At 40.0% G+C, this 13,895-nt stretch overlaps 3 protein-coding genes across 4 annotated transcripts; 2 read left to right on the forward strand and 1 right to left on the reverse strand.

The window, feature by feature from the left end:
* Nucleotides 1–976: 976 nt before the first annotated feature.
* Nucleotides 977–3,010, forward strand: LOC108818811 (UDP-glycosyltransferase 74E2). Its single transcript, XM_018591747.2, has 2 exons — nt 977–1,675; nt 2,115–3,010. The coding sequence occupies exons 1-2, from the start codon at nt 1,031–1,033 to the stop codon at nt 2,829–2,831; spliced, it is 1,362 nt and encodes a 453-aa protein (XP_018447249.2). The 5' UTR covers nt 977–1,030; the 3' UTR covers nt 2,832–3,010.
* Nucleotides 3,011–6,300: 3,290 nt separating this feature from the next.
* Nucleotides 6,301–8,750, forward strand: LOC108823130 (ankyrin repeat-containing protein At5g02620-like). The gene is made up of 2 exons (XM_057000584.1): nt 6,301–7,244; nt 7,359–8,750. Exons 1-2 carry the CDS (start codon nt 6,674–6,676, stop codon nt 8,636–8,638), a joined length of 1,851 nt encoding a protein of 616 aa, XP_056856564.1. The 5' UTR covers nt 6,301–6,673; the 3' UTR covers nt 8,639–8,750.
* Nucleotides 8,606–13,355, reverse strand: LOC108823095 (type I inositol polyphosphate 5-phosphatase 13). 2 transcript variants are annotated; one of them, XM_018596336.2, is made up of 10 exons: nt 12,309–13,355; nt 11,977–12,229; nt 11,106–11,913; nt 10,873–10,997; nt 10,651–10,735; nt 10,302–10,467; nt 10,159–10,199; nt 9,814–10,081; nt 9,248–9,732; nt 8,606–9,168 (listed from the first exon to the last, which is right to left on the reverse strand). In XM_018596336.2, the coding sequence occupies exons 1-10, from the start codon at nt 13,168–13,170 to the stop codon at nt 8,806–8,808; spliced, it is 3,456 nt and encodes a 1,151-aa protein (XP_018451838.2). In that variant the 5' UTR covers nt 13,171–13,355; the 3' UTR covers nt 8,606–8,805. The 2 variants fall into 2 exon arrangements, with proteins under 2 accessions (XP_018451838.2, XP_018451837.2); XM_018596335.2 differs by having other exon boundaries at nt 10,159–10,467.
* Nucleotides 13,356–13,895: the final 540 nt, after the last annotated feature.

A 13,895-nucleotide genomic window follows, 5' to 3' on the forward strand; every position in this document is an offset into this window, starting at 1 on the left:
AATAACACATGTATAATATTATTTGGAACTCTCTACTCTTTTACATACTGAGAATGTAACGAAGACTAATCATATATGTGTAACTAAATGTTTTTATTTATATGAATAAATAATGTTCGACCACTCAGAATCCAAAGTTAAAATGACAGCAGAATCTTGAGCATCAAGAAAGAAAAGTCGCCAACGACTCCAGTCTCTTTTGACATCAAAGTTATCGTTTATAAACACCACTTCTTTAAAACAAAATTATTTGTAAATATATGATATATTACTTTTCAATAGAATCAATTAGCTAATTGCTGCTGTAAAAACAAATATTTATTTTTCTTATCACAAAATTTTAAAAAAAAAACAAATATTTCTTATATACAATATTTTGAGGTTAATGAGTCTTGAAAAATTGTAGATCTTCTCAGCACACAACAGCAAAAACCTACGAGAAGCTATCAATTAAGCCTTAATACTATTTAATTAATTTGTTTTAATATTACCAATTAGCTTTAGATAAGGTTAACCCAAAAAAATAGCTTTAGATTCGATAGCATGAGATTGGTATCTGTCAATGATTTATACTGTGGATCCGGGTTGCATCAGCAATGACATCAACAGTAGTAATACACAGCTGAGGTGCAGTGAATGTGTCTCCCCATGGTGAAGAAGACAGAAATAACCTAATAAAGTATATGTTTTTTTGTTGGTGTTAAAAGTATACATACGTATACATGTTGCGAATTATATATGTCATGTCGTACACTGGGTACTTATGTCACATGCAAATTACAATAAATAATAAATAATTATGTCAATATAGATTGGTGGGTTGCATTATCACTGACCTCGGCTTCTGTTCCACACATCTTGGTCGCCACGGAACCTTTACCTTTTTTGTATTCTAGTCCAAGAAATCGCCCCACCAAAGACGTAGTCATATCAAAGTCTTCTTAATCCAATCTTATGCCTATATAAACATACCCACATGTTAAACTGAGTAAGCAAGAACATAATACAAAAAATATAAAAGAAAAGAAAAATGAGAGAAGGATCTCATGTTATCGTCTTGCCTTTCCCGGGACAAGGCCACATAACTCCATTGTCTCAGTTCTGCAAACGCTTAGCCTCCAAAGGTCTTAAGCCCACTCTTATCCTCGTCTCCGACAAACCCTCTCCACCATACAAAACAGAGAAGGATTCAATCACTGTCTTCCCCATCTCCAACGGCTTCCAAGAAGGCGAGGACCCATTACAAGACCTAGATGATTACATGGACAGAGTAGAAACAAGCATCAAGAAACGCTTACCGGAGTTGATACAAGACATGAAGCTGTCAGGAAACCCTCCTAAGGCTCTCGTGTACGACTCCACCATGCCGTGGCTTCTTGATGTAGCTCACGCTCATGGTTTGAGCGGTGCCGCGTTCTTCACGCAACCTTGGCTTGTCTCGGCTATTTACTACCATGTTTTCAAGGGCTCCTTCTTTGTGCCGTCTACAAAGTATGGTCACTCGACGTTAGCATCTTTCCCTTCGTTTCCTATGTTGAATGCGAATGACTTGCCGTCTTTCCTCTGCGAGTCTTCCTCTTACCCCAATATACTAAGGATTGTGGTTGATCAGCTCTCAAACATTGATCGTGTGGACATAGTGTTGTGCAACACTTTCGATAAATTGGAAGAAAAGGTAACGAATATTTTATCCACATAGATGTCTACGTTTTTGAGGAAAAATATCCAAATTAAAACATATATTTTCAAAATTATTTTATCAACTATTATCCAAAACTTTTTGATCATTGATTTGAGTTTTCGATAAATTTCTCACTAAAATAAAATATATATAAAAAGGAGAAAAGGATAAGAAATAAGATATAGACTTCCTTTTTGACAAATTCAAACACATGTTTGAATGTTGAAGAAACTCTTATCACACATTTTACTCTTACATTAATTATAATTATAATTTTAAGTATTTAAATATTTAAATTTATTGTTAAAAAACTCAAGTTAGTCTCTCAGGTGTTCTTAGATTTGATAAAAAAATTGCTCTAGCCTTTTTTATCTTATTTATTTATGTGATTTTATCATCAATTAATTTATTTTATTGTTGTTGTTTTTTTTAGTTATTGAAATGGGTCAAAAGCATGTGGCCAGTCTTGAACATAGGACCAACGCTTCCATCGATGTACTTAGACAAGCGACTGTCTGAAGACAAGAAATACGGATTCAGCCTTTTCACTGCAAAATCGACTGAATGCATCGAGTGGCTAAACTCAAAGCAGCCTAGTTCAGTTGTTTATGTGTCATTTGGAAGCTTGGTGATTCTAAATGAAGATCAAATGATGGAGCTAGCAACCGGTTTGAAACAGAGCGGATGTTTCTTCTTGTGGGTTGTGAGAGAAACAGAAACAAACAAGATTCCAAAAAACTATGTAGATGAAACCGGTGAGAAGGGACTCATTGTGAGCTGGAGTCCTCAGCTTGAAGTTCTTGCGCATAAATCTGTTGGTTGTTTCTTGACACATTGTGGATGGAACTCGACCTTAGAAGGATTAAGTTTGGGAGTTCCAATGATTGGTATGCCTCATTGGACAGATCAACCTACAAATGCTAAGTTCGTGGAGGATGTGTGGAAGGTTGGGGTTAGGGTTAAAGCAGAAGCTGATGGGTTTGTGAGAAGAGAGGAGATAGTGAGATGTGTGGGAGAAGTTATGGAAGGAGAGAAAGGGAAAGAGATTAGAAAGAATGCTGAGAAGTGGAAAGTGTTGGCTCGAGAAGCTGTTTCTGAAGGAGGTAGCTCTGATAAGAGCATTGATGAGTTTGTTTCTATGGTCTGTTGAATGATTTAAAATCGAGATGTTAGAAAGTAATTTTCTATTGCAAATTCACTGGTTTTTTTGTCAAGTCTTTTTTCTCTATTAGTTGTTGTTTTTGTTTTGTTGTTTTGATAATTACTTTGTTGTCGTTGTAATAAGGATGGTTTTTCTCAAGTTTCAAGTGAAATATATGCATGGGGAATTACTATTGTTTTGATACTTTTGTGTTTTGTTCGTTTAGACTTACTATTTTCTTTTGTCAAAAAGACTTACTATTTATAATGAACTGGTTGAAAATTTATGTGCCATGTTTTTTTGGGTATAAATATGTGCCATGTTTTGAAAACTCGTTAATATATGTGTTTAGAGGACATTCTGTTGTTTAAAATCAAATACTTCATCCTTATAGTGAACCGTTAAATTTATTTCACATTTAATAGTCAATCAAATCGCTGCAGAAATTAATAAATAAAAATTATTAAATATATTTTTTAAAAGCCAAATTTTTTTTTAAAGGTTGAATTTACGGGTGAATCCAAGTAATGTTTAAAAAAAAAATTAAAATCATAATTTCATTTCCAAAGATTGACTAAGCTGCCAGGAATGTTTGCATAAATTAACCTAAATTTTCATAAAGATGACTATAAACACCCAATAGTTTCCCATACGCACAACTCATTAGCCAATGCTGACACTAGGAAAATTTTGCATGATAACAAAGTTCACGTGGAACTTCTAAAGGGTCTCTGTCCCAGACTGCTAAGACGTGACGGCCTTATCCAGTTAAAGCCACATGGGGATTAGCCGTTTACGAATTGGTTTTCACTTGGTAGTCTATGTTACGTCGTTTTCACCGTCACTTTCAATCGTCAGTTTGTACAGAGTACGTAGTATATGATTCCAAAGTCCAATGCAAAGTAAAGATTCTGCTAGACCTTTCTTCTGGTGTGTGATACGAGACTTGTTGATCGGCCTGCTCTTATTAATGGGCCTCAAACGGTTTGAACGACAATGTTATATCCGTTATATATATTTCTTCTTGTTGTTACTTATGCTCTCGAAACTTAAAAGTGCGTACTACATAAATATTCATAAATATTACATGAACTTCAAACGTTGTATATTTTTTTCTTGAACTTTGTAATAGTGCATATTTCATAGTAAATTAAACAAAAATTCAAAAAAATTTACATGAATTTTCAAAATTGTATTTATATATTGACCACTAAATATGTTATTCAACTATTGATTTATCATACAACTTTATTTTTCATATTTTTTTAAAAAGTTGAAATTTTAAAATAAACTACATAAATCCTCAAAATCGAGTTTATATGTTAATTTAAGATTTTATAAAATTTATCCAAAATAACTTCATTTTGATAAATTAACAAATGACTAATATCTTTGACAATATATATAACATACTTTTGAGATGTAGTATTTTATGTTTAAAATTTTCTAGATTTTATCAAAAACAATATTGTTTGCCTTTGATCTAAAGGCAATACAACTAAAATTTCTAAATTTTTAGAATGTATTTCATTTTTTAGTGGGACACAAAACGGCGTGAGGATAAAGTCGTGGGCGAGGCCAAGTACCGGATTCGTTAAGAACATCTTATTCCAAGACCTAATTATGAAGAATGTCCAAAACCCCATCATAGTCGACCAAAACTATTGTCCTTCTCACAAAGGTTGCCCTACCGAGGTACATATATATCAATATCTATCATATTTGAAGACGTGGTTTTCAAACCAGTTATGATGAGTGCACATGCATAGTCAAAAAGGGGGAGATTGAAGATGCAGATTCCTCAGATGTTCTGTATTAGTTCGTGAAGTACTACAGGAGGTACTACAAGCGTGTGGCATGAAGATGGAGCTGAATGGGAGTTCGGGTTTATTGATGATTGTGGGCTTTCTGAGTTAGAAAAGGAAAGATGATATGTGCTTGAAGACATATAGACGTTTTCCATAAAGCAAAAAGAGTTTGCTTGAAGGTGAAGTTTTCCAATAAAGATAATGGAAAGTTGTCATAAGTGTATTTGGAAGACTTGGAGATTAAGTTAAAGACGTGGAGAGCAAGTTCTAGTCTGCTATATAAGGAGAGACGTGCCTTATGAGAAAGCAAGATCTTGTATAGAAGAGTAAGAGGATCTCATTGTATATTGGTGTATCTGCTTGGTGTCGAAGCAGTGTCTGTAGTAGTTGTCGATGGAGTCTGATGTGGACTTAGTTTGGTGTCCTTGGTGTTGACGCTTTGTATGGTGGAGTTAGCCATCGTGTGTAGCTCGTGGTGAGCTGTGTGTGTGCTTGGAGGATCAAGTGTTTTGTGTCATTGGTGTGCGTTGGGTGCTGACGTACTTGGTGAAGTACTTTCGAGAGGTGGAAGATCGAAGCCTAGACTCAGGGAGAGTTTAGCAAATGAGGTTTCATTGAAGAGGTCTGTGAAGATTGCAGTTGTAGAAAACAGTGTGCTCTGGCGTGTCCGGATGAGATCTGTTGTATTCCTAATCTTTGTAGATTGCTCTTTAGAAAAGAGTGGTAGACACTCGTGTGTGTTGTACCATATAGCAATTGTAGGTGCTCCTTGTTCTAAGTCAATGAAATCTGGACGAGGTTCCGGGGATGTAAGAAACGAACCCCGTTAACAAACTTTGTGTCTCATTTACTTTCTGCACTAGTTTTTGTCGCTCTCACTACATTAACAATATTTAGATCAAACTGATCGAATAAATTTATCAAATAGTGATCTAAGTTCTAACAAACAAAATATATGTAAAAATAGCACTCAGGGGTGAAGATAAGCCAAGTGACGTATAAGAACATACAAGGAACGTCTGCCACAAAGCAAGCGATGAAGCTGGTGTGCAGCAAGAGCAACCCATGCACAGATATCACATTGCAAGACATTAAGCTTACTTACAAGAAAGGAGCTCAAGCTACTTCCTACTGTTTCAGTGCACTTGGGACTAGTCTCGGCGTTATTCAACCCACTAGCTGTCTAAACCAATAAAATCAAATATTGCTTCTTGGTGTAAATTTATTTGGTGTAAGATGTAATGGTAAAGTACTGTTAGGGGATTAACTTCTTCATCTCTTAAGCGTTGTTAGCCGGTGAATATAAGATTCATATAACGATTTTTTTTTTTTGAAACACTTATCCAAATGGTTTTGTGCCCAAGTGTTTTGGATATCAATCAGTTAAGGGTAAAGTGCTTGTTTCTATAACAAAATTTATGTGACACAGTGACACTACAAATATATAGTTTTCATTTAACTAACAAAGTGGAAGTAGACTTTGACCTGTCACAATCACATAGTGCTTGCTCTTTTTTTTTGGCTTGATTTGGACAGCAATTATATAAAAAGACAAATCTGGAAAGACAGAATAAAAGTCTTTCATGTGCTTTTCAAGTGGCTATATAAAATTTAAATATAATAGATTTTTAAAATTTAACGAGATTAATTAATACAACACCACCAAAAGGGCTGTCACTTACAGATACTCTCTGTCTCTCTCTCTCTCTGCGCATCTTCCTGGCTTAGTCAATGGCTTAGGAGTAAAGATTCCTACGTGTGTACGCGCAAAAAAGCCTTGAGATTTTCAAACCCTTCTTCAACAACTCAAGTCAAGCTCTTTGGTTTCTCCAGATGCAGTGATAGCACCACTACACTCCACTGAAGTGTGAAGTCAGCTGTCACCTTCCTTTTTTTTCTTTTTAATTTTCTCATCACATGGAAGAGATCTGTAATGCTAACAAAGTTGGCATCTTCTAGATTTGGAGGGGAAAAAAATGTTCTTGAAGATCTTTGTCTAACTAGTCTAAGATCTTTATTAGTTACAAGAGCGGTTGTAATCTGATGGGTTCTTTGGCTCCTGTAGTAGAGGATGATCAACATAGCTTTCTAGGTAACTCCATTGAGGTACAAGAGAGTCTCAGATGCGTTGGTGCAGCAGAGCATCATCCTCGAAAGGGAAGACCACCTTTGGAGAAGCAAGTTAGTTTCCAGCATGGAACCGAAGGAAGAGCAATGGAGAGGCAGAGAAGCTTGCGTGGGTTCGTTGAGAAGCAGAAAAGCTTCCGTGTAGTGATAGAGAGACAGCTTAGTTTCATGAACGGTGAGAGGAAGCTGATGAAGAAGAATGAATCACCTGGCAAAAGAGGAGACTCTCCTCTCCACATTGCAGCTAGAACAGGGAGCTTGGGAAAGGTGTTGGAATCGATTCGAAGTTGTAACGGTGCCCAAGAGTTGAAGGAGTTGCTGTCAAAGCAGAATCTAGAAGGAGAGACTCCTCTTTACACTGCAGCGGACAATGGACATTCGTTAGTTGTTGAAGAGATGTTGAAGCATATGAATCTTGAAACCGCATCGATTGCAGCTAGGAACGGGTTTGATCCTTTCCATGTCGCAGCAAAACAAGGCCATCTTGGTAAATGGAGTAATTATTTTATTTTTTTGTTAAAGTATGGAGTATGGATGGAGATGCTCTTACACATTCTATAGAATAACACGGATCTTGAATGTGTGCGTTATGTTTTTGCAGAGACGTTGAAGAAACTGTTGGAGACGTTTCCGAACCTGGCCATGACAACTGATATGTTGTGCACAACGGCATTACACACGGCTGCTACACAGGGACACATTGATGTTGTGAATCTTCTTTTAAAGACGGATTCTCATTTAGCTAAAATAGCTAAGAACAACGGTAAAACCGCACTTCATTCAGCAGCTAGGATGGGGCATGTTGAAGTTGTCAAGTCATTGATAGGTAACGACGCGAGCATCGGGTTTAGAACTGATAAAAAGGGACAGACGGCACTTCACATGGCTGTCAAAGGTAAACAAGAAGGGATTGTTCTTGAGTTGGTGAGGCCTGATCCTGCTGTTTTGAGCGTTGAGGATAACAAAGGAAACACGCCGTTGCATATTGCCGCGAAGAAAGGCCGTACTAAGATAGTGAGGTGTTTGGTATCGTTTGATGGAGTTAACCTCAATGCTCTGAACAAGGCTGGAGATACTGCACTTGATATAGCTGAAAAGATTGGAAACGCAGAGCTTGTGTTGGCTTTGAAGGAAGCAGGAGCTGCTACAGCTAAAGATCTTGGGAAGCCTCGGAACCCAGCTAAACAGCTTAAGCAGACGGTGAGCGACATTAGACACGAGGTGCAGTCTCAGCTCCAACAGTCACGCCAAACAGGTGCTAGAGTTCAGAGGATAGCAAAGAGACTCAAGAAGCTTCACATAAACGGTCTGAACAACGCTATAAACTCAGCAACCGTCGTAGCTGTCCTGATCGCAACGGTTGCATTTGCGGCGATTTTCACCATACCTGGACAGTACGAAGAGGACGGGACAAAAGGAGTGTTGGTGTTAGGAGAAGCTAGGATAGCCAACGAGGCCCCGTTCTTGGTCTTCTTTATATTCGACAGCTTGGCGCTGTTCATATCTTTGGCGGTTGTTGTGGTGCAGACATCGGTTGTGGTGATAGAGCAGAAGGCTAAGAAGAAGCTTGTGTTTGTGATCAACAAGCTCATGTGGTTGGCTTGTTTGTTCATATCCATTGCCTTTGTCTCTCTTTCGTTTGTCGTTGTGGGTAAGGAGGATATGTGGCTGGCGATTTGCGCAACGGTTATCGGAGGGACGATCATGCTGACAACGATAGGTGCAATGTGTTACTGTGTGGTGATGCATAGGATTGAGGAATGTAAGCTGAAACAAATGAGAAAAGAGAGAAGCAAATCTAGGTCTTTCTCACTCTCTCATATGCCTTCAGAGTCAGAGATTCTCAACGGTGAACTCAACAAGAGAATGTATGCACTCTGATGAGACTAAGTTGAATACACGTTACATGAAGCAAACCTATAGTTTCCGACACAAAATGTATTTCCTAAAGAGTCAAATAACGAATAAAATTGCATTTATTTTTGTGATGGTTCATCTGCTCTAAAGATCTAAGTTTAAAACTGTTAATGTCACAAGAGGGTCTCTCATCACTGGCTTTTACCTTGACTAACCGAGTCTTCAGTTCTTGGTCTAGTGCTTCCATGACGGCTTTTATCTGTTTGATGACGACGCGAACCGCCTAGGTTCTTTGTTAGGTGTTTAGGTTTGGATTCAAGGAGGCATGCTTTAGCTGAGTAGCAGTGACGGACTTTGATAGAGTGGCTTGTCATTGTAGTTGAGCAGCTTCCTCTAATGTTCACCAACAGGATCGCTTCTTTATCTCGTGTGTCTTCACACCACCAACTCTGTGGGATGCCGTCAACACACTCTTCCATTGTGTGAAAATCCTCGTGATGAACCTTCACACCCACGGTTCCTTCCGGGCTTATCATCCCTGCTGCTGGCGTGACCTACAAGAAAACACAATTATTTGAATACTTACATGAAGTTTTCTTGGAGGGGAGAAAGAAAGACAAATACAATAAATACCTCAAGCCAGCGAGGTAGACCAAAGGAGCCACGTGGAGTATAATCAGACTCTTCACCATCATCCTTTACTATAGTAAGACCACCACAGAGAATACTAAACAAGGCTTTGCTGGTGGTTGAAGTGTTCGTGATTGTTAGTATAACTGTGTCCTGACTCTGGAGAACAATGCTGTTAGTGCTCACAGTTGTTTCCGGAACAAACTTTAGATCCTCGAATATGGATCTTATTTTCTCATTGGTTCTTATTATATTCCCCAGCTCCTGTCTCCTCACAGATTTATCAACGTGAGCTATGGTTGCATGCAATTTGCAGCGTACAGGCTTGTGATCGCTCTCAACAACATCCATGCAAGCTTCATACATTATAACCGATGAAACCACAGGGCACTGCAAGTTGCTCTCTGAGAAAGGACTTGCTTGAGTGTCTCTATATATAACTCTGTCACACCATGCAGGGATTCGCTTCTTCTCTCCTGAATCGTATCCTGGAGAGAGTACAGAACACAAAGTCTATATATAACTCTGTCACACCAATGCAGTGAACTACATTTCAAATACACACTTACCTCCTAGGCCTGGGCGGTTCCTTTCAAACTTGTAAGTGGGAGGGAAAGTGACTAATGCCTCACGCATTCCCTGGAAGACTTTTCCAGCTTTCATCTCTTGTCTAAGTTGGTCTCTTTCTCTGAGCCAGTCGAAGGAACGTTGTGAAATGAAGTCTCTAGCTTCATCATAGGTTATACCATAAAGCCTATAGTTAAAATCACCAAAAAATGCGATCAGGTCTGCTGCTGCTAAATCAGACTTTACTTCTTCAGTGCCGGTGGTTGGATTCTGGAGAAGCAGAGAAATATGTTCAGTACAAAAAAAGGAACCAATTAAGATAAATGGTGATATGATAAAGAACATACAGTGGTAGTCTTTAGTGTATAAGCTGTCGTAGAGACACCAGCTGCAAGAGAGAGGGCCCACGGCAAACCAGAAGAATAAAGCAGCCAAAATAAATATGTGGAAAAGCCAAGTGAGCAAGACAAGAACAGTAACAACACCATACCAGCTGCAGTGTTACTTAGGTTCTGTCCTTTGGAAAACACCATTAACCGGAAAATGTGATTGAAATCGGCGTTTCTGCGGTTAACTGCCTCCAAATGTGCAGCCAAATGGCAATTCACAAAGCACATGATTCTGTCATAAACTCTGATTCTCAGTCCCACACCTCCCTGATTTTGACAAAACAATGCGTTACTGAAGGTAAACCGAACAAAAATACATCACATCCTCATTTGCATTTTCACAGTCACACAAGACAGCAAATGATAATGAAATGCCAAAGGCCTAAGCGCATATAGGCTCCATAATCAGAATTTAAAATAAATGAAGATGAGATAGTATATAAGACATACCTTGTTGCCAATGGCACGTCCAAAGCCACATGGGACTGCTGCAACATCAAGATCACCAACATGTGTTCTAATCTTCTTCCTCGCCCTACAGACAGTTACAACACACAATGAGTTAAAACATAGAAAGGAAAACAACTGCTGATATTGTAGTAACGTAGACTTTACAAACGTGTGTTACAAGCTAATCACTAGAATGCAACAAATTACAGAAGTTTCACTTACCAAAGAGATATCAGAAGCCCTGCCAACTGCCTTGAACCCATACGCTCGAAAGTGTTCTTCTCATCAAGTGCTTTTCCAATTGCATCAATCCACCATTGCCCCACTACACTTCCTTCAAGTCCAACCTACATACACAGCACTCGTTTATTCTTTGACCTATTATCATTTAATAAAAAACAAGCTTTGCACTCAAGCAACAAGATAAAAAAAAAATACTAAAAAGGAGTTATTACCGTTTCCTTAGCAGCAGACATGGCAAGGAAACCTGCCCCCATATCCACTTCTTGCAACCCAACAACGACAATACCAACGTCTGATGAAACAGAGCCAAGCCAAGTCATAAGCGCATCGTGTGAAGCCCTTCCTTGACCAACGTTCCAAGTACCAATCAAGATCCTAACATTATCTTGTCTAGCATACAAAGCCTCCTTGTGAGACAACTCTGTTCTGATTATATTGTCCACGGGTCCCGCAGACGTCACATACCATCCACGCACTCCACCATGAGTAGCCAAACTAAAAACGAAACCACCACCCGCCGCTAGCTTTATCACAGGCTCATTGTGCGAGACCCAGCTCGCCATCAACTTCCCATCAGAGTCCAAAACCTGGATGTATCCACTCGCGTAACCAACATAGATTCTATCTCCAAAAGTGCAAAAACACAGAACAGGGTTGTGATGATGATTCACATCCCTCAAGCGGCTTCCGCTTCCATCCCACTGGATTATCTGACCACTCATGTTACCAGTCCAGATAGTTCCATCTACAGCTAAGATGATAGCTTCGGTTTTCCTCGTATCTTCCGCAAACCCTCCTGCGCTTCTAGTGGCGACTCGGCGAACAGCTCCCGCAGCTCCCATGATGGCATTACGTGATCGCTGTAGAAACCCCTGTGGTTTCTCCTTTTTGGAGGCTGAGAAGAACTTCAGTTTGGTCTCATCGTCACCTTGTTGGTCTTGTGTAGGTAACATGTCCACACGACACTCGACTTGCCCGTCGACGTTTAAGACTTTCAAGAGGTCTTTACTCCTAGCATCCCTGTACATAATCAATAAAGTGATTAAAAGGAACAGAACATTGACTAAGTGTATTGAAACATACCATATTGAGAATGAGAGTGACTGAACAGCCCACACTTTAGCTCTCACTAAATCGGTTAACAAGAACTTGACCTCTGAGGAAGATATGCTACATGTCCCGTTGACAGTAACTTGAGTTCTGAGATCAATGGCAGACCTCTCCACTAACAACGCAGCCATGTGTTTCTCCGCTGGTTTAAGCAAAAGAGATTTCTCTAACGTGTCCCAAGGCCATATCTTGATCACACCTCCTTCAGAACATGACCACATGTCACCTACATCATCATAAACATAAACATAAGTATGTTGAACAAGAACATATCTTTTATGTCAAAAAAAAAAAAGTAAACTAACCATAAGAGCTAATGACAATAGAATTCACGGGACCACGATGAGCTAGCCACGAGATTCGTTCCTTGAAAGGCTCTGAATCATCATCAGACGCCTCACAAGGCTGCTCCGGATCCATCTTCCAAGCCCGGATCTTACCATCCTTGTGGCCACTCCACAAAAGCTTGTTGCTTTGATCAGCCACCAAACACATTGTGGGTGAAGTAGCAACCGACTCACGAAACGGCGCCGTATCCTCATCACCACGCCGTACTTGTCCGCCGATCCCACACCCTGCGTCGTACGCCTCTTCTAAACTCCACACCCTAACGCCGTTCTCTTGACCAGCCCATAGCTGCGTCTCCGTGCAAGCGATGTTCCTCAAGAACCTCCCCGTCTGCGTCTCCCTCAGCGGATGCGGCCTCAGCTCGAGACACGGCGGCCTTCCGGGATGCACCGCCGCGCGCACCGGAACTTTGAATATCCCGGCGCCGCCTCCGGCTCCGATAAACTCCGGGAGCGGCTCGACGTCGTCTTCTCCGACGCCGGCGTTAGGAGGAGGCGCGACGACGGCGTAATCCTCGCCTCCGTTGATGACTCCGTCGGAGACTGTTTCGGTGATGCCGGCGATGATTCCTCCGGTGGAGAATTCGTCGTCGGAGGAGTCGAAGTAAACGGCGGCGGCGGCGGAGGAATCGAAGTAAACGGCGTCGTTTCCGAGCGTGGCGGATCGGGGGACCTCGTCGAGGCTGTGCTTGCGGATCTCGCTGTGCGGCTTCTGGTGGTCGAACTGGACGCTGTAGGAATGCGTCTTGCGGTGGAGAGGAACGGGGACGAGCGAGGCCAGCGCCTCCTCGTCTTCTCCTTCGATGATTGGAGTATCCATGGATGATCACAGAAACTCAACGATTGGGGGGAGGAGAAAATGAGAGTGAGAGAAGTCTGGAGAAAGAGAGGGGAGCACGTCGAAAGACGAGGAGAGTGAATCATGACGACAACGACAAGTGTTTGGAAAGCTTATGTCTTTGTTTATTGACCCAAGAATGTTCTTGTGATTCCTCCAATGACGAAGCAGTTAGAGAGACATGTATATATATTTTAATTATTTTATTCTAGCAGTCCTTATCACCATGATAATATCACATTCTTTCTTTAACTTTTGTAAGAGTATGATTAAACCCCTTAGTTTTTCCGATTTCTCCTCTTTGACTGTATTTTATTCTCTTTTAATTCTATCCACATTGAGATCGTGCAATGCATGGCAATGGCACCTTTACATGATTTGCTGTGCTTATATTTTGGAGTTTACTATTATTTCATGACTATATGTTTGGGGAATCAAAAAAAAAGAGAAACAGAATTTTATTATTCGTATATGAAATGATTTTCAGTTAATACAATAAAAGATATAAAAAAGCACCCAAATGAATTTTGAGTCTTGAAAATGTGGCAAGAAGAGCCTTTTATTTCTTTGTGTTACAAGCAAAAGAGATGGCTCACAAGAAGAGAAAACATCAAAAGAGCAGCATGATCAAGACTCCATAAGCCTATCCATTATGAGCTTCAAGACCGCAGGAGCATCAACGGTCACTGCCACTTTTACAGATGGTT

Source organism: Raphanus sativus, unplaced genomic scaffold (genome assembly GCF_000801105.2).
Source record: "Raphanus sativus cultivar WK10039 unplaced genomic scaffold, ASM80110v3 Scaffold2771, whole genome shotgun sequence".
Taxonomy (NCBI): Eukaryota; Viridiplantae; Streptophyta; class Magnoliopsida; order Brassicales; family Brassicaceae; genus Raphanus; species Raphanus sativus.